Here is a 20932-nt window from a genome sequence, read left to right as displayed (position 1 = left end):
GATTAATTACCATGAGAACTTCAAACCGCAAGCTGGCAACCACAATCCCCCGATCGAAACCATCATTTCACCACATTTACTACTAACTAGTATTATATGAGTGCGTATATATGGTGTTGCCGCGATTTTGTAACAAAGTATGTAGGCGTAAATATGGACAAAGCCAAAAAGATAAAATGATATGCAAAATGACTCATAATACCCCGCATATTAATAGATGTTAAGAAATAAAACGGATAAACAAGGGTACAACGGTAATTTCAATGGCTTCTTATCTCTCTCTATATATATAGATGCCAATGCTTCATTTATAATTCACTTACAAAACTCAGTTTCAAGTCAATCAACGTTTACTGTTATTATCATGACAAATGATGATGGAACATCATCCAATATTGATTTCTTGTTCTATGATGTTTTCCTAAGTTTCAGAGGCGATGGTGGAACCCGCTACGGATTCACAGATCATCTCTATACTGCACTTCGTCAAAAAGGAATTTTCACTTTCAGAGATGATGAAGAACTCAAAATAGGAGCTGAAATAAGAGTTTCACTTTATAAAGCTATAGAAAATTCAAGAATGTTGGTGGTTGTGCTATGTCAGAACTATGCATCTTCCACTTGGTGTCTTGATGAACTTGCTCATATCATTCACTGTTCCGGTAAAAAAGGGAATCAGGTTTTGATCATATTTTACAAAGTGGAACCTTCTGATGTTTGGAATGTGAAAAATTCTTATGAAGCTGCCATGATTGAGCATGAAAATCGATTTGGGAGAGACTCTGAGAAGGTCAAAGCTTGGAGGAACGCTTTGTCCTCTGTTCGTCACCTACCAAGTCAACACTACAACAACCAAATGTAAGTTTCTTTATTTTTTTATTCTCTGACCATAACTCAGTTGATTGATAGAGACATTGTAATATACATAAGGGATTTTTTGCATATATATAAATTAATTACATATCAACAAAAGGTAGACGGACAACAAGTTGCGCCGCTAAACCTTTCTGTATAGCAAAACTCAATTTTTGAAAAACTATATTCATAGACTAAATTGAACTATGAACCTGTTTTCTATACAATAATGTGTCGAAATAATAACATTCTTCATTATTGTAATTTGAAGTGACTTAAGTGAGTGGTTAATTGTCCCTGAGCTTAGCTCAGTTGGTAGGGATTTCAAACTATATGTTTAGGAGCCGGGGTTTGAACCCCAGACACTCCATTTATTCACCTTTAAGGTGGATTTTCTAGCCACTAGGCTATTTGACAAAAAAAAAAGCGAGTTGTTAATTTTACATCAATTATGAATGAATTAAGATATATATTTTTTGAACTAAACCAAATGAGATATATAAGAGGGTGACCTATGTGCTTAATGCCTTAAAGTTTTGGATCCTTACCTACCATGGGTGAGAGTTTTGTTTGGATCCTTACCCTGGAACCATCAATACATCAATCATATTAGAATGTAGTTACATAGGAGTATGTTAATAACTAACAAGGATTAGGAAATATGTGTTGATCCAAGTAATTTTTGTAACTATAATTGTACTTCCTTATTATTTAATTATTTATTTTTGGTTATCAGTGTTAAACTATTCAAAGAGAAAAAGGAGGCTAGGGTTTTCCATTATAATAAACCAAAAAGTCATATAGAACAATAGATACAATAGAGTATATAAACTAGTAATTATGAAAGACTAAACTACCCTTACAATAATAATATAATTATTATCTAACATCTCCCCTCAAACTCACGATGTGTTAACATGAAGCATCGAGAGTTTGTCGATTAAGAAACGAAAAAGCTTAGTAGAATGCGTCTTCGTGAACAAATCAGCAATCTGCAAGGAGGAAGAAATAAACGGCAAAGTAATGGTACCATGTTGAAGATGGTGACGTGTGAAGTGACAATCAATCTCAATGTGTTTGGTACGTTCATGAAATACAGAGTTGTGCGCAATTTGAATAGCACTCTTGTTATCACAGTACATAGGGGTTGGTTCAGGAAGAGGCACACCCATATCACAAAGTAACCAACGCAACCAAACTATTTCAGTAGTGGTAGATGCCATAGCACGATACTCAGCTTCTGTAGAAGAGCGGGAAACAATGTCTTGTTTCTTACTCTTCCAAGAGATGAGAGAATCTCCAAGAAAAATACAAAAGCCTGTGGTAGACTTACGGTCAGTAGGATTACCAGCCCAATCAGCATCAGAGTAAGCACGTAACTCTAAGGAAGAGGATGAAGGAAACAAAAGACTCTGAAATTGAGTTCCCCGAAGATAACGGAGAATACGAAGCACGGCTGCCCAATGTATTGTAGTGGGAGAAACAACAAACTGACTAACGACATGCACTGCATAAGCAATATCAGGTCTAGTAATAGTAAGGTAGACCAAGCTTCCAACCAAAGTACGGTACAAAGTAGGATCCGGTAGAGGAATCCCATCAGAGGGAACATATTTCACATTCAACTCTAAAGGACTATCTACTGCTCGAGTATCAGAGAGACGAGCTTGCTCAAGAATGTTTGCAATGTACTTGGATTGAGATAAGAGATAACCCTTAGGAGAATAGGCAACTTCAATCCCTAAGAAGTAGCGAAGAGGGCCTAAATCTTTCATCTCAAATCTTTTAGCTAACTGTAATTTCAACTCATTAATTCCATCAACATCATCACCTGTAATAATCATATCATCAACATATAAAGAGAGTATAATACGACCATGATAAGTTGTCCTAACAAATAAAGCAGAATCGTGATCACTAGAGCAGAATCCAAGAGATCTAATCACAGTAGAGAACTTCTCATACCAAGCTCTTGGAGCTTGTTTCAAACCATATAGAGCTTTTTTTAACTTACATACTTCACCCTGATTATGAGAAACACCTGATGGAGGTACCATATAAACTTCCTCCTGAAGATCACCATTTAAAAACGCATTTTTAACATCCATTTGAGAAATATCCCACTGACGAACAGATGCAACAGCAATAAGAGTGCAAATAGTGGTCATTTTGGCCACAGGAGCAAATGTTTCTTCATAATTCATACCATATTGTTGAGAGAATCCCTTAGCCACAAGACGAGCTTTGTAACGCTCAACTGACCCATCAGACTTGGTTTTAATCTTGTATACCCAACGAGACCCAATTGCACGTTTTCCTGGCGGAAGAGGTACTATGTCCCAAGTATTTGTCTTGTGCAAAGCTGCAAGTTCCTCAGCCATAGCCTTTTGCCAAAGAAGATCATGAATAGCTTCTTTATAGGACGAAGGCTCAGACAAACTATGAACAGAGGTAAGAAAAGAAGCAAAAGAAGCAGAATAAATTGAATAAACAAAATCAGGCAATTGAGTAGACTTACGATCACGAGAAGGATAACGAGGAGGAGGTGGTGGTGTTGGTGGTGGAGGTGGTGCAGTAGGAACAACAGTCAGAGGAGGTTGTTGAGTAGTTGATGGGACAAAAGGGGTATATGTATCTGGAGTAGCACTAGTATCATCCCTGCAGTTTTCAAAATTACAGTCAGCAGAAATATCATTATCGACACCGAAAGGATCAATATTCGTTAGTTCAGACAAGCTAGGAGTATGTGTATCAGACGAAAGAGAGAAAAATGGTATGTGCTCAAGAAACACAACATGACGAGAAGCATACAATTTTTTACTTGAAGGGTCATAACAACGATAACCCTTTTGACCATCCCCGTAGCCAAGAAAAACACATATCACAGAACGAGGAGACAGTTTATTTCGTTCTACTTGTGGGAGAAGAACAAAACAAGTAGAACCAAATACCTTCAAAGAAGAATAATCAGGACTAGAACCATACAATTTTTCAAAGGGAGACAAACCTGAGGTGACCGACGACGGAATCCTGTTAATAGCATGTACAGCTGTGAGAATTGCTTCACCCCAAAACTCAGTTGGAACAGAAGCAGACAACAAAAGAGAACGAGCAGTTTCAACAATATGACGATGTTTTCTTTCGGCAACGCCATTTTGCTGAGGAGTATCAGTACATGAAGTCTGGTGAATTGTACCATCATAAGCAAGCAACTCAGAGAATTTATTAGAAGTATACTCACCACCTTGATCACAACGGAAACACTTTATAACAGCATTATGTTGAGTTTTAACCATAGCACGAAACTTTTGATATATGCCGAAAAACTCAAAACGATTTTTCATTAGATAAACCCAACAATAACGAGTATGATCATCAATAAAAGAGACATAATATCTAGAACCACCTTTGGTAAGGACCGGTGATGGACCCCATACATCAGAATGAACTAAATCAAAAGGTGCTTTGGACATAGAAGTACTTTTATTAAACGGCAAAGCAGAAAATTTAGCAAGTTTGCAACCGCAACAATCAGAAATTTCACTAATTTGCAATTTTCCCAAAGCTCCAGTAGAGGCCAAGTATTTTAATCTAGATGCAGAAACATGACCAAGACGAGAATGCCACAAATAAAAGTTAGAAGATGATAAATTCAAATGAAAAGACGATAAATCAATGGAAGTAGAAGTTGAGGCTGCAGTATCTGGAACTCTAAGCTCATCCAGAACATAAAGTCCCCCATGTCTACGACCTTTCCCAATTAACCTCCCTGAATGTTGATCCTGCACATGACAATGAGTAGAAGAAAACGTAACAGAATATCCAGAATCACATAACTGACTAACAGAAACAAGACTCAAAGTAAGATTAGGAATATAATAAACATCAGAAAGAGACAAATTAGATGTGGACACTGACCCAATTCCTGCTAATGGCATAGGAGTGCCATCGGCAGTCATAACTGAGATGGATGATGTAGAATTTAAAGACAAAAAGGACTTACGATCATATGACATATGATGCGATGCTCCAGAATCAAGGATCCATATCGAGGAAATACTTGAATAATCAGAAGGGGTCAAACCTTTAATAGAGGAGATAGACGTTGCATGTGGCTGGGTGGCGAGAAACTTTTGAAACTGTGCAGCAAGATCAAACACTCTTGAAGTAGTCTTATGTGGATATACATGATCAATACCAATGCCAACAGGAAGAGGAGCAGCCAAAGACATTGCCATATTATCAAACAATCAAATGGACCAACAAACAATTATTTCAATCGTAGAAATCCAACCAATCACCAACAATGCCAAAACAATAGAGCCTATAAGGGAATGAATAAAGTTGTATATTGCATTACTTTTGAGAGTTTACAAGAGGTGTATATATACACAAGTATAGTAACCTAATTGGAGTAAATTAAGGAACAAATATCTCCAACAATTAAGGTGATTGACTCTATAGACTTTATACAAATCCTAAAATAATAATGATAATAATTAAATACTAATTATGCTTGATATCCCCCCGCAAGTTGGGCGACCTGGAAGAAAGATGCAACTTGGATAGTAGAAACTCGAACCGGGGGCGAAGCAGAGGCTTGGTGAGAATGTCAGCAAGCTGGTCGTTGGTAGAGACGAAGGAAACACGAAAACGACCACGTTGAACGTTTTCACGGACAAAGTGATAAGCTAAGGCTATGTGCTTCATTCTGGAGTGGAAGACAGGATTAGCACTCAGATGCGTAGCACCAAGATTGTCGCAGTAGATGACAGGACCAGCTGTAGGAGTGTGACCAAGTTCAGTGAACAAAGAGAGTACCCAAAGGAGTTCACTGGCCGTGTCGGCCAAGGCTTTATATTCAGCTTCAGTGGATGATCGAGCAACCGAGCGTTGCTTGCGGGAACTCCAAGAGATGGGGGTGTCGCCAAGATAGAGCAGGTAACCAGTGGTAGAGATGTAATCATCTTTGTCACCCGCCCAGTCCGCATCTGAGTACGCATGAAAGTTCAGGGGAGCAGTCGCGGAGATGAAAATGCCTTTGTCGCAAGAGCCGGCCAGATAGCGAAGTAGGCGCTTGAGAGCCAACCAGTGCATGGTGCTCGGGTTCTGCATTAACTGAGCAAGTTTGTTGGTCGCGAAGGCAATGTCTGGTCGAGTAAGACTCAAGTATTGGAGACTTCCAACTAGTGCTCGGTATTCAGTCGGGGAGGGCAAGGGATCACCAGAGTTTTTGAGCAGCGGAGGAGTAGCAGTTATTGGAGTGGACGCTGGTTTAGCTTCTGTCATGCCCGACTTTTGAAGGAGATCAGTGAAGTATTTCCGTTGTGAAAGAAACATGCCCGCAGCGGAAGGAATGACTTCAACACCCAGGAAATAATTGAGATAGCCAAGATCTTTCAATGAGAAACGGGCAGCAAGTGTAGCAATGAGACGAGACAATTTTGTCGAGGAGCTCCCCGTAACAATGATGTCGTCGACATAGACGAGCAAGTATAGTGTCGCGCGTGGTGTCCGCTGAATGAACAAAGAAGCATCGGCGGTGGAATTGACGAAGCCAATGGAGAGCAGGAATACACGAAGTTCCATATACCAAGCGCGAGGAGCTTGCTTTAACCCGTAGAGCGCCTTCTTTAGGCGACAGACATGATCAGGGAAGCTTTTGTTAACAAAGCCAGGTGGTTGAGCCATGTAGACCTCCTCGTTGAGCGTCCCTTGAAGAAAGGCATTGTTAACATCAAGCTGGCGGACTGACCATCCTTGTCGAACTGCCAAGGCGAAGATGATCCGAATTGTCACTGGTTTGACGACGGGGCTAAAAGTTTCTGTGTAGTCACAACCAGGGCGTTGATGGAAACCCTTAGCGACCAATCGAGCCTTGTACCTGTCAATGGACCCATCTGGATTTCTCTTGATGCGAAAGACCCACTTACAGCCAACCAAATTTTGAGCAGAGGAACGACCAACGAGTTCCCAGGTGTTGTTGCGATGTAGGGCATCAAATTCAGCCAACATGGCGGAACGCCAGTCCGGATCACGAAGGGCTTGGGTAATAGTACTAGGTTCCATCGGGGATGAGGGACGGACATGGAGGTTGAGTTTGTGGATGGGTTTGACGATGTTGTTTTTGGACCGGGTGATGATCCCACCGCCATGGGGTTCAGTGGTCGTTGTGGGGGGAGAGGTCGTTTGTGGTTGTGGGAGCAATGTTGGCTGTAAGGAGGAAGGGGGGTCATTACTGGTCGTTTCATTGCTCGTTGTATTTGAGGACGAGGATTGGGATGTGGTCGGGGAGGAAATGCCAGACGGGGAGGGAGGCTCAACAAGTGAGGTATCCGGGGATGTGGGAGTGGTGCTCGCAGTAGGTGGAGCGATGGTCGGCAAGACGGGCAGTTGGAGTGGGCCAGTCTGTGAGGTCGTGGACGTGATCGGTTGGGCCACCAGTGAACGGAAGGGGAATTCAGTTTCGACGAACTTGACATGGCGAGAGGTGTAAATCCGTCCAGTTGAAGGATCGAGGCATAGATATGCATGTTGATCAGCTGAGTAACCTACAAAAACACACATAGTAGACTTTGGAGCAAGTTTATGGTTAGCATAAGGTTTAATCCAGGGAAAACACAAACATCCAAAACATTTTAATTTATGATAATCCGGACTAATGCGGATGAGTTTAGAGTAAGGTGATTGGTGCCCGAGGATTGGGGTAGGGAGACGGTTAATGAGGTAGGCTGCAGTGGTCATGGCGTGAGGCCAGTAGGTGAGGGGAAGGCCAGCGTGGTGAAGGAGGGAGAGACCGGTTTCGGCAATGTGCCGATTCCGCCGTTCAGAGATGCCATTGTGTTCGGGTGTATGAGGGGGAGTGGTGTGGTGACTTATGCCATGAGTACTTAGAAAGGAACGAAGACCAATGTATTCGCCACCATTGTCAGTGTATAGGACTTTTATTTTGTGTTGGTAGAAGTTTTCAACTAGTGTTTTAAATTTGGGAAAAATAGATTGCACATCAGATTTTAGTTTCATGGGATATAGCCATATATAGCGAGTATAATGATCAACAAACAAACAATAGTAACGAAGACCATCAATAGATAAAACAGGGGAAGTCCATACATCAGAAAAAATTATTTCTAATGGATAAGTAGATGTAAGAGTAGATTCATGAAAAGGAAGTTTATGACTTTTATTAATTTGGCATGAATTACAATCTGATTGCGGAAATTTATTTGAACCTAAAGAAAAATGATGTTGAATAAATTTAAAGATGGAAGTTGAAGGGTGTCCAAGCTTGTGATGCCATGAAGCAGAGGATTCCACTTGGACGGTGTGGGCGGAAGGTGAGGTCGTGGGCAACAGATAAAGTCCATTCACACATGAGCCTTTATGGGTTGTTTGGCGTGTCTGCAAGTCCATGACATAAAAAGAGTTTGGTAATAAAACAACGGCAGAGTTAGTTTGTTTGGTGAGTTGAGAAACAGAAATGATTTGTTGTTTCATGGAGGGAACATAAAGAGCATTAGACAAGGATAAATCATTAATTAAAAGTGTTCCAGAGTGAGAGATGTTTAAACCTGAACCTTTCCCCATGAAGAGGGAGTCGGGGCCAGTGTATGGATGGTGAAGTGCCAGATTTGTAAGGTCGTTGGTCACATGATGTGTTGCTCCACTGTCGAGCAGAAAACCAGGCGAGGATGTGCCAGCAGTAGCGGTGTGGGCCTGGGCCTGGCCAGTGGTGCTCGGAGAAGAACGAGGAGGTGCGGGGACGCTGGGGTGTTGGGTCCGAAAGAGTTGGCAGTCAGCGAGGACGTGTCCCTTGGTGTTGCACCATTGACATCGACCAAGGAATGGTTTGCGATCACCTGGGCGTTGGTTGGTCGGTGCAGGTGCCTGACTTGGTCGAGGCTTGTTGTTGGTCGACCTTGCCTGAGCGTGCAGCGCAGTAACAGGAGCAGGTGATTGGCGTTGAGCAGCAGCAAGAGAGAGTTCCTGGATGAGGAGCTTTTCGAGGAGATCATCAAAGGTGATTGGAGTGTCCCTTGCGTTGACCCCATCAATGACTGCTCGGTAACCGTCATCAAGGCCTTGCAAGACATGGTCGGTCATGTCCTCGACGGAGACAGCAGATCCGAGAGAGGCGAGGAGATCAGCAGTTTGCTTCAGAGAGTGCATGTAGGTCGTGATGGATTGAGTACCTTTCGAGGCCATCCGAAGACGTTCCTTGAGTTGTTTAAGGTGACTGCGGGAGGCTTTGGCATAGGTGTTCTTGAGAAGCTCCCAGAGGTCGTGCGAGGTCTTCGTCTGGGACACCAAGGAGGCCACCTCGTCGGAAAGAGTGGTGAGGATGGCACCATAGATGAGGCGATCCTGGCGACGCCATGTTTGAAAAGCAGGGTTTGATGATATTACCGGAGGCGTTGCGGTGGTGGTGATCGTTGCTGTCGGCGCAGGGAACGATCCATCAGTGTATTTGAGTAGATCAAAACCATCAAGGAAGGCTTCTACCTGGAGTTTCCAATTGAGGTAATTGGTAGGGAGAAGCTTGGTGACACCGCTGAGGGTGATACACGCAAAGGGTTTGGAGGGTTCATAGGGGTTAGCTATGGAGCGAGAGCCATCGGAAGCCATGGGAGGCAAAGTGTTATGGCAAACGGAGAAAAAACGGCGTTTTCTGGTTTAACAGGGTAGGGCTGGAACGTTACCAACTGATACCATATAAGGGAATGAATAAAGTTGTATATTGCATTACTTTTGAGAGTTTACAAGAGGTGTATATATACACAAGTATAGTAACCTAATTGGAGTAAATTAAGGAACAAATATCTCCAACAATTAAGGTGATTGACTCTATAGACTTTATACAAATCCTAAAATAATAATGATAATAATTAAATACTAATTATGCTTGATAGAGCCAACCAATAAGAAATTCAATCAACAATATACCAACCAACCAATTAAACATTCAAATTGCTTCTCAATAGAAATATCACAAAGAATTCAAATAAAGGCGAATAGTCAATTGAATCAATTCAATTCTAATAACAATAGAACCGCTCGTTTCGCAACTCCATCTGATCCCTTCAACAATAGTCATAAAATTGCTCTGCCAAAATTCTTGTTACCAGGGACAAAAGAATACAATATGCTAACCTTAAAAAAAAAATCCAACACGTTATCCACCAATTTTCCTCATAATCAAACGTGTGGCCCTTTTCTTTTTCTTCTATTAAGCAATGTACCCAAAATCACAAATAGGAGGCATATAGAAACTTATGAACACTTACAGACTTGTTGACCAACAAAGGTAATTGAAGCTACCGAAACAAATCCACTGAAGTAGTGAAACGCAAATTTCTACAACATACTGATGCTTGCAAAATCAAAGAAGCCACAACACTCTTTTTCAGCCGATTCTTTCAAAACAACATGAGAAATATCCAACAAAATAATTCAAAATACCCAGGAATTCAATCTAACCAATCGTACAATATTCCCAAACTTTTGGGAACTCGGCAACAGAACAACACAAACAATCTAAGAGGATCGAAACAAGCTCTAGATACCATGTTAAACTATTCAAAGAGAAAAAGGAGGCTAGGGTTTTCCATTATAATAAACCAAAAAGTCATATAGAACAATAGATACAATAGAGTATATAAACTAGTAATTATGAAAGACTAAACTACCCTTACAATAATAATATAATTATTATCTAACAATCAGTTACATAATTGAATACATGTATAGAAATAAATAGGAAGTGTATTATATGTTCATGCAGGTATGAACCTGAGTTTGTCAAGAAGATTGTTGAAGAAACCTCGGCTAAATTACCTCCCGTCCCTTTACCAATGAAACACATAGTTGGACTTGATTCTCGATTTGAAATGGCGAAAACACTTTTCCATTTTGAGTCTCGTGATACCGTTTTAATGCTGGAAATTTACGGAGCTGGGGGAATAGGCAAAACTACATTCGCCGTGGATATCTATAACAAGATCAGGCATCAATTTGAAGCTTCGAGTTTTCTTGCTAGTGTTAGAGAAAAATCAAACAAAAGCACCAAAGGCCTGGAAGATCTCCAGAAGACACTTCTATCTGAGATGGGTGAGGAGACAGAGACAATGATGGGAAGTACTTTTGGAGGTGGACTTGAAATCAAGCGCAGGCTTGGCCATAAAAGAGTTCTTCTAGTTCTTGACGACGTTGATACAATAAACCAACTAGAAGCACTAGTTGGAGGATGTGACTGGTTTGGTCCCGGTAGCAAGATCATCATAACAACAAGGGACACATCATTGGTAGATAAGCATGTGATGGATGGTGCTATCGTTGAAAAATATAAAATGGAAGAGTTGAATGGTCACCACTCTCTGGAACTCTTTTGCTGGCATGCCTTTAATACCAGTAATCCTGAAGAAAACTTTGAAGGTGTTTCTAGTCTTGCTGTGAGTTATGCAAAGGGCGTTCCATTGGCTTTGAAAGTAATAGCCTCCAATGTGAAGGGTGGGAGCCCAATGGACTGGGAAAGGGAATTGGACAAATATAAGAAAATTCCAAATGCTGAGATTCAAGGAGTACTCGAAATAAGCTATATTAGTTTGTTTGAGCTGGACCAGAAAACTTTCTTGGACATTGCTTGTTTCTTTAAAGGGGAGAGATGGGAGTATGTTGAAAGGATACTAAAGGCTTGTGGTTTCTTCCCAAGTATTCGACCATTTGTTACAAAATGTCTCATAAATATTGATGAAAATGGCTGCTTGGATATGCATGATCTAATCCAAAACATGGGCAAAGAGGTTATCAGAAAGGAGTCTCCGCTAAACCTTGGTGACCGTAGCAGATTATGGTCTCATGAGGAAGTTCTTGAAGTACTCAAAGACAACACGGTAAAAACCTTCACTTTTTTACTTTTACTTTTTAGTTTTGCTAGTGTGTGTGTTTTGGTACTATACATTCTAAATGTATCTAGTGTTAACTCTGTTTATATGTTTTTAGATACCGGGAAGTATAAAAATTGAAGGAATAATGCTTGACCCCCCTGCTCATGAAGAAGTGTGTAATTGGAGTGATAATGCCTTCAAGAAGATGGAAAATCTTAGAATTCTAATTATTCGGAATACATCATTTCAATCAGCTCCTAGTTGTTTGCCAAATAGTTTACGGTTACTTGATTGGAAGGGGTACCCATCAAAGTCTTTTCCAGCTGATTTTTATCCCGAAAGAATTGTTGATTTTAAGTTACCTCATAGCTCTCTGATGCTGAAAAGGCCATTTCAGGTACCAACATTTACTATTTAGTTATGGAATTTGGAAAGAAAAAAAAAATTGGTATGGTTACTAGCATGATATAATTGAATATGTTTCTTATCATTTTAACTGTATTATTCTTCACAGATATTTGACGATTTGACATTCATGAATCTCTCTCAGTGTCAATCCATAACTCAAATACCTGATATCTCAAGAGCCATAAATTTAAGAGTATTGACACTTGATAGATGTCATAAAGTGAAAAGATTTGCTGAATCCGTCGGATTTATGCCAAAACTTGCATGTTTAAGTGCTTCAGAGTGTACAATACTCAAAAGTTTTGTCCCAAGAATGCACTTGCCATCTCTCGAGGTTCTCTCCTTTAATTTGTGCAAAAGACTTAAACACTTCCCAGATGTAATGCAAAACATGGATAAGCCATTAAAGATTTGGATGATAGGTACTGCTGTTAAGAGGCTTCCTAATTCCATTGGTAATCTTACGGGGCTTGAATACATAGACATGTCATTTTGCAGAGGACTTGATGATCTATCCAGCACCTTCTTCTTATTGCCAAAACTTGCCACCTTAAGAATTGATGGTTGTTCTGAACTTAGAAAATCATTTAAAAGGTTCAAAGATATCCACTCAGTAGCGAATGGCAGCTCGAATTTGGTGAGACTGTACTTAAGTGATGCTAATCTATCAGATGAAGATCTTCACATAATTCTTGAAAGTTTTCCAAAATTGGAAGACTTGAATGTGTCGCACAATAAATTTGCATCTCTCCCAAAATCAATCAAAGGATCTGTGCATTTGAAAAGTCTTGATGTGAGTTATTGCAGGAATCTTATAGAAATTCCAGAACTTCCATTGAGCATTCAAAAAGTAGATGCAAGATATTGCGGAAGCTTAACTTCAAAGGCATCAAGCGTGCTATGGTCTAAGGTTTCACTACTTTCTCTACTATTCATATGATATTGTTATTTTATTAGTTAGTATATGAATAATGTCAAATAAGTTTTTAACTGACGTGCATGTGCATATGCGATGTAACGAAGTTCTAAGGTGATGTCTTAGGGGTGTATTGGATTGAGATTTCATGGGATTTTAAAAGACTTTTTTATGACAAAAAAATCTTGTGGTATTCAATCAAGACTTTTACAAAAGTTCAATAAATCTTGTTGGTATTCAATTGAGATTTGTTACTACTTTTAAAATGTCTATTGGTATTCAAAAGTCTACCGATTTTGATGGATTCTTCTATGAAATGGATTTTGAGAGACTTTTTAGTTGAAAATACACTTGATAGACTTTTTCAACAATCTCACCAAAAGCCTTCAGACTTTTTTGAACTCTCCAAGACTTTTTACTTTCATCATTACTGTATCAAATTTCTTCTTCTTCTTTATTACTTTCTCAGTTCATCATCACTGGTTTTCTTTTTCTTTTCTTTTTGTTCACTTTTTCAACAATCTCACTAAAAGCCTTGAGACTTTTTCAAACTCTTCAAAACTTTTTACTTTCATAATCATTGTACCAGTTCTTCTTCTTCTTCTTCTTCTTCTTCTTCTTCTTCTTCTTTTTCGTCACATTCATCTGCTTCTGTTTCCCATCAATAGTGGTGGTGGTGATGACCTTTTTATTGGTGATTAGAAACATATACGTAAAAAAATAAGTAAGGGTTTTTTATTTTTTTGTTTAAATATTTGCATTCCCAAAAAAATATAATTTCTTTTATTAAAATTTATTGATTCTTTTAAAATTTTCCAAATATACAGAAGTTTCCTAATATATAAAGTATTATGAAATCTTGATTGTAAAAAGTCTTTTGAAAAAAATCTCTCAAAATCCATTCAAATCATGTGTTAAAAATCTTGATTGTAAAAAAGTTTTGTAAAAAAAGTCTTTAAAATCTCACAAAATCAATATAGTCCAACAAATCATCAAAACTGTTTTTGCCAAAATTGTCTCATAAAATCTCAATCCAATACACCCTCCTTAGTCTCTAATTAGGATATCTTGTGTTTCCTTTTTCATATAGAGGTACTTCTGCAACTTTTTATTCCTCCTTAGGAAGCTTTTACAAACAGTTATTTGGAGAGTACAATGACAGTTTTTAGTCTGAAGGATCATGATATTTGGATATCTTGTGTATTTTGTATCTCTTGGTATCATTTTTGGTAACAGATCTAATCATTAGGTTATTTTTTGGGCTGAAGGAATAAGCGAGGTTTTGTATTTTGATAACATTATATTTTTATGATATATTTCAGATTGTAATTATAAAAATATTATCTCTTTTCAAAACCTTGTTATTCTAGATTAACTGAAAGTGAAATATAAAAAACTACAATACTTAGTTCTTTTAAGATATATATTCAATTGTTTACATAATGATTCCTTAACATTTCTATGTCTTTGTACACCTCGTTTTGGAGGATAAAATGCAAAGGGGATAGGGAGATGTAAAAAATGTGATGTGTGAGAAATGCTATAACTGATGTGATATTTAATAAAGAAGAAAATAAGAGCATAAAATGCTTAACTTTATATATATATATAATATATATATATATATATATATATATATATATATATATATATATATATATATATATATATATATATATATATATATATAGTCTTTTGGTTTTTGTAACTTCTGCGCGTTCACACACCTATTTTTATATTACTCAGTTTGCTGCCTTGTTGATGTCACAGGTTTGCAAAGAGAAGAAAAGAATACAAGTTGTGATGCCAAAAACTAAAATTCCAAATTGGTTTGACTGTGTTGGCAATGAAGATATTCCTCTTTTCTGGGCTCGCCGGAAGTTCCCTGTGGTTGCTTTAGCATTGGTGTTTGCGGAATCTGAAGAGAATATTGAGATAGAGAAGGACACCTTCATCTCCGACTTCTTTCCTAAACTGATGTCAGATGTGTCCTACACTGTTGGTCTGCATATATTTATTGATGGTCATGAAGTATCTCGTAAGAATTACCATTACTGTAGTGTTGGGGAAAATCACATGTTAATGTGTGACCTTAGGACTTTGTTCACCGAAGAAGAATGGAAGGGTCTAGATGCATGCGTTGGAGATGATTGGAAGGCTGTTCAGGTTCAATGTGAATCACAGTTGACTTTGAGTTATTGGGGAGTTTATGTTTTCAAACAGAAAACATTCACTCATGATATTGATATCTCATTCAAGCTTCCCAATCTTAATTCCTCTGGTGCGGACTATGTGAAATTGCTAGTGCCGGCATCATGTTTGGTTCCAAAAAGTTCTCCTCAGATGTCTGGCCAAATAATGAGACACACATTGGAAAATACGAATCCAAGAGAAATATTTGGCGAGTATTTTCCTCTTTTAGAGTTTGTTGAAGAAACTCCGTGTTTTACAATGTCACTGTTTAGGTCGTGGATGATTGCTAAGGTTGATAATAAAGGGGAAACTTCAGCCATTGCCTTTGGGGGAAGTTTAAAGCAACAGCATGAAGAATCTAATTGGGATGTTGTGCGATATGTAGAGTTGATGATGAAGGATAAGACTTTAAAACAGCTTGGTGATATGCATGGTTTAAAATTAGATAACAATGACATACAAATTCCGACACAAATTCTGGAAGAAGTGTTGATGGCAAGGGTAGAATTTATGAGGGAAAAAGGTCGTGATGGGTTGGATTTGGATATACCTATTATCCTTGAAGCGTGTCATTTTGGGGAAGCTAAGAGTCGTCGCTATTGGGGGAGGTTGCAAATAAAAAACGGAGATCAAAATTTCAAAGTTGTGTTAAACAAGATATGCCAACTTGCATTGAAATTCTCGAATGCAAAAAGCACTAGTAGAAAAATGACTTTTGGTTTGGAGATACCACTACCGGTATGTGAATACCAGTAGTGAAATACATTTGACCAAAGGATTCCACTACTGATATTTTTAAAACGGTAGTGGAAAGTTCAGAGACAAGGGATTTCACTACCGGCTTTGCTAAATCCGTAGTGGAAAGTAGACACGGTGGCAATGTCGTAATTACGTACAAATTTGTTTTAATTATCTTCCACTACCGATCTAGGATTCACCGGTAGTGGAATCCTAATAGTGTTATTATTTTTTTCATATTCCCACTTTTCACTACCGATCTAGGATTCACCGGTAGTGGAATCCTAATAGTGTTATTATATTTTTCATATTGTCATTTTCATTCCCAATTTTCATACGCGTTCAATCTCCCTCCCACTGCAAACTCTCCATTCTCAATCGTCCCAAGTTCTTCCAAATCGTCCCAAGTTCTTCAAATCAAACACTCCAATTTCCCAATCATTCTCCAATCTCTCCATTCTCCATTCTCCATTCTCCAATCTCTCCAATTTCATTCGGTTTCATTCTCCAAACCCTAGAATGCTTGATTCGCCTCCAAATTTCTTCGTTTTTATTCGGTAAAGGTATGAATAAATCAAACTTCCTCCAAATTTCATTCGTTTTCGTTTTCATTCATTTTCATTCTTGTTCATTCGTTTTCATTCGCTTGGGTTTTCATTCGTTTTCATTCACGTCGTTTTCGTGGGTCTGTGATGTTCATTTCTGTGTGGGTCTGTGTTTTTTTGTGTGGGTTTTCATTCTTCTTCTGCTTGATGGCTTGATGATGAGAATGTCAATATAAAAATACAAATTTGCATGAGATTTGGAAGTCTGTGTAGGTCTGTGTAGGTCACTTTAGCATGAGATTTAATGAAAAGTAAAAAGATATATGGTCATTTCTGTTTATGATATTTATTTTGCTGCTATTTTGATTATTTTTTACTTCATAGATGATATGTAATGCTTGTGCTGTGCAGGGGTTGCTGTGTTAGGCGGTGATTGCTGCTCCTGCGTTAGGCGGTGATTGCTGCTCCTGCGTGTTGCTTGTGCTGTGCAGGGGCTGGTGTTGCTCTTTTTTGGTGTTGTCATCTTTGTTTGAAGTTAGAAGGTTCAATCACGGTCTCATCTACAGGTACCGATTCTATTTCAAAACATAGAAGCTATAGGCTATGAATTTTTATTAAAATAGAATGCATAATCTAGTCATTCTGTTATAGGCTATGAATTTTTATTAAAATAGGGCGAGAGAATGTTTCGCAATAGTAACAACCTAGTCATTCCTTTAACTTAGAATGCATAAATTTCGAAACGTAGGTATGGACCGTAGTTGGATGAGAGCTAATCGATTAAGTACTGAGTACAGACATGGAGTGATGGAATTTCTACAGTTTGCGGAAAGTAATGCTGAACTAGAACGTCCTCCTCCTGAATTTCCTCCACTTTTTCTATGTCCGTGTATAAATTGTGCAAATAAAGAACCAAAACGTACTAAGAAAGAAATCATGAATCATCTAATTTGTGACGGGATTTGTCAAAATTATACACAATGGATATGGCACGGTGAAGTAGTTGCAACGCCAAGTGTGTCCCATAGAGAAAGTGGTAGTGTGGATATCGATGATCGACTGGAAGACATGATGCGTGATGTGCATCTCACTGTTTTGGACTGTTTATTTTGGACTATTTTAGGATGGTTTTATGAAGGAATTGGTATTAGAATTGGTATTTTTGTGATGGAATTGGTATTTTATGAATGATTGGTATTTTAGAATTGGTATTTTAGGAATTGGTATTTTAGGATTGGTATTTTAGGAATTGGTATTTTAGGACTGTTTATCAGGTGATGGAATTTTATGATGCTGTTGCTGAGAAGCATAGTTTAACTGCACATGAATTGTTTGATGGAAATGATCTTGCTACTTTCTTATCTAATTTGCATCAAGATGTTGGAAATTTAAAGGCAATTGTTGTGTGGTTATTGGTTGCTAGTGCAACTGATTTTTAACATATAGCTTTAGCACTAGCAGCAATGGCTCATTCTTTGGGGTCTGTGATGAAATTTGGTCATGTACACCACTACTAATATGCAGGCACAGGATGCTACAAAAAAACGAAAAAAAAAAATAAAACTAACATACCACTACTGATATTTATAACAATCAGTAGTGAAAACTAACATACCACTACGGGTATTTGTAATTACCCGTAGTGGAATCCTCAATTCTAAAAAAAAAAATGGAATAGCATACATACCACTACCGGTATTTACAAATACCGGTAGTGGAATCCCAGATTCTAAAAAAAAAAAATGAAAACCATACATACCACTACCGGTATTTGTAAATACCGGTAGTGGAATCCCAGACTCTAAAAAAAAAAAAATGAAAACTATACATACCACTACCGGTATTTACAAATACCGGTAGTGGAATCCCAGACTCTAAAAAAAAAAAAATGAAAACCATACATACCACTACGGATATTGAAAATACCCGTAGTGGAATCTCATACATACCACTACCGGTATTTGTAAAAACCGTCGTGGAATCCTCATAAATTTAATTAATAATACAGTAGAAACCTGACATACCACGACGGGTATAAAAAGACCCGTCGTGGAAAGTATTGACTTACAACGACGAGTGTGTTTACTACCGGCCGCGGCCAGTAGTGGAATCCCTATTTGGCCGGTAGTGGAATCCCCTTTCTGCACTAGTGAAGAGCAGGTCTTAGGATGAACATTGTTCTATTGAAATGCCAGAAACCATCGACAGAGATAGCTTCAAATTCAAGCTCTAGCTATGAGGAAGAATACTTTGAGGAAGAGTCCTATGATCCTGCTTTGGAAGAGTTGATGAGCATGATAGAGGAGGATGCTATGCGGTTTAATAAATCCTTTGGGAAGTTGAAAGCATCTATTGTTCTAACAAATACTGCTGAAATAGTTTCTGACAAAAATTTGTTGGAATCTTTATTTCTTAGAGGACAAGAAAATTTGGCAGAAGGAAATCCAGGATGGGGATATTGGGAAATGGGATTGTTTGGATTGGGAATTTTGGGATCTGGGGTTTCAGGATCGGGATTGGAAACTTTAGGATCTGGGATTTCAGGATTGGGAAGGATGGGATCAAATTTCAAGAAGACACATTATGGGAAGTTAAGGGTGGAGGATGAACCTTTTCGCATACTGTGGAGGAAATGTTTTTGGGGTTTGTGTGATGTTCTAAGTAAATGGTCATTTTATTTCATAGTATATGTGTGCCCTTATTTTTATAGGATACCAATAATAAGGAAGTTATTAGTGTGGGGTTGGTGGCTTGTCGAGTGGCCATTTTGTTTCTTTGTATGTGTGTGCCTTGATTTTTACAGGATACCAACACTAAGGAAGTTATTACTGTTGGGTTGGTGGCTTGTCAAGAAAATTTTTGTTCCCAGTATATGGTCATTTAATTTCTTTGCACGTGCGTGCCTTTATTTTTATAGGATACCAACAATAAGGAAGTTATTAGTGTGGGGTTGGTGGCTTGTCAAGCAAATTTTTGTTCCGAGTATATGGTCATTTAATTTCTTTGCACGTGCGTGCCTTTATTTTTATAGGATACCAACAATAAGGAAGTTATTAGTGTGGGGTTGGTGGCTTGTCAAGCAAATTTTTGTTCCGAGTATATGGTCATTTAATTTCTTTGTACGTGTAATAAGAAAGTTAGTGTGGGGTGGTTGGTGGCTTGTCAAGCAAATTTGTTTGTCTTGTAAAAAATTACACAGGGGAATTGCAGATTCTTCTTTTGAAGATCGTCAAATTGCATTCGGAGTTGCAAAAAGAATATTGAGGGCACGGGTAGAATTAATGAAGGAAAATAGCATGGACACTGGTATGCCTATTATTCTAGAGTATATTGGTACATCGGGCGCAACAAATAGACACTTTTGGGGAACTGTGGAGATAAAAGTGGGAGATCCATTTTACAAACCATTGTTTAAGAGGCAAAACCAAATTTCCGGGGGACTTGGGACGTCTGACTCTGACCAGAGGGTAATCATTGTTAAATTGAAATGTCAGCCCGCAAGTGAAGAGGAAGCTTCAAGCTCTCGCCTTGAAGAATCCTTGGAGGACGGAAACTACAATCCTGAATTGGAAGAGTTGATGAAGATGATAGAGCAAGATGCTATGAAATTCAATAAATCTTATGGGAAAATGAAGGCATCTATTGTTCAAGCTGATGAGTCATTTTTTGATAATTATCTAACGGAACCATTACTGATTCTAGGAAAATTGACAATGTTTGGATCAGCGACCAAGTTCAAGGTCACACCTTATGGTAAGATGAGAGCTGCAGACGAACCTTTCCGCATTCTGAGGACATGTTTCTGGGGTTTGATTTTTGTTATGCTTGTCTTATGTATATGGTCATTTAATTTATTTGCACGTGTGTGCCTTTATTTTTATAGGATACCAATAATAAGGAAGTTATTAGTGTGGGGTTGGTGGCTTGCACAGCAAATTTTTCTGTCTTGTAAAAAATTATACGGGGGAAATGGCAAGATTATTGAGAGAATAAAAGTGAAGGAATTGTAGTGCAATAGTGGTAGAAGGTCCATAGCTTTGTCCATAAGGGTTTGTATCTGTCAACAGACTGAAATAGTTGCACAGGCAGATGATTTGTGTTAAATTGCATTAAGGTATGATCCTTTAACATGAATACATTCTCATTTCAGGAATCCTGCTGTCAAATTAGTTTGGTCAAGTTGCACAGGAACAATTTTAATATATCTTTTGTTGCATGTAAAATCCCCTTTTCCTTATTGCATGCAGCATGAGGATGCTAAACAATCTAAATGTGTGATGCCTTTGAAAGTATGCCATTCTGATTAAGTTCTTGTGAAGTTGTGATGGCTGTTTTCAGACAAGTGCTATGTTGTATATTAAAATTGAAAGAATCCATAATATAAGAGAAATCAT

The 20932-nt window shown here is 38.4% G+C and overlaps 1 protein-coding gene across 4 annotated transcripts; it reads left to right on the top strand.

The window, feature by feature from the left end:
* Nucleotides 1-319: 319 nt before the first annotated feature.
* On the top strand, nt 320-20691 carry LOC123920924. Of its 4 annotated transcripts, none has more exons than XR_006813826.1 (7): nt 320-858; nt 10637-11744; nt 11854-12135; nt 12253-13056; nt 14833-16556; nt 16950-17104; nt 17287-18070. XR_006813826.1 is itself a non-coding variant. In XM_045973276.1 (7 exons), the coding sequence occupies exons 1-7, from the start codon at nt 365-367 to the stop codon at nt 20546-20548; spliced, it is 5547 nt and encodes a 1848-aa protein (XP_045829232.1). In that variant the 5' UTR covers nt 335-364; the 3' UTR covers nt 20549-20691. The 4 variants fall into 4 exon arrangements, 2 of the variants coding, with proteins under 2 accessions (XP_045829231.1, XP_045829232.1); XM_045973276.1 differs by lacking the exons at nt 16950-17104; nt 17287-18070 and adding exons at nt 18691-19460; nt 19575-20691 and having other exon boundaries at nt 335-858; nt 14833-15947; XR_006813827.1 differs by lacking the exon at nt 17287-18070 and having other exon boundaries at nt 323-858; nt 16950-17105.
* The last annotated feature ends 241 nt before the right edge of the window (nt 20692-20932 follow it).

Source organism: Trifolium pratense, linkage group LG4 (assembly GCF_020283565.1).
Source record: "Trifolium pratense cultivar HEN17-A07 linkage group LG4, ARS_RC_1.1, whole genome shotgun sequence".
Classification (NCBI taxonomy): domain Eukaryota; kingdom Viridiplantae; phylum Streptophyta; class Magnoliopsida; order Fabales; family Fabaceae; genus Trifolium; species Trifolium pratense.
The sequence above is the reverse complement of the archived record's forward strand: the minus strand, read 5'-3'. Positions and strand labels throughout refer to the sequence as shown.

Bases quoted from the DNA above. Each gene is read 5' to 3' on its own strand.
- LOC123920924 (XM_045973275.1), top strand. From the start codon at position 365: ATGACAAATGATGATGGAACATCATCCAATATTGATTTCTTGTTCTAT. The intron at 859-10,636 runs GTAAGTTTCTTT...ATGTTCATGCAG, and splicing joins CAACACTACAACAACCAAAT to GTATGAACCTGAGTTTGTCA. The intron at 11,745-11,853 runs GTAAAAACCTTC...ATATGTTTTTAG, and splicing joins AAGTACTCAAAGACAACACG to ATACCGGGAAGTATAAAAAT.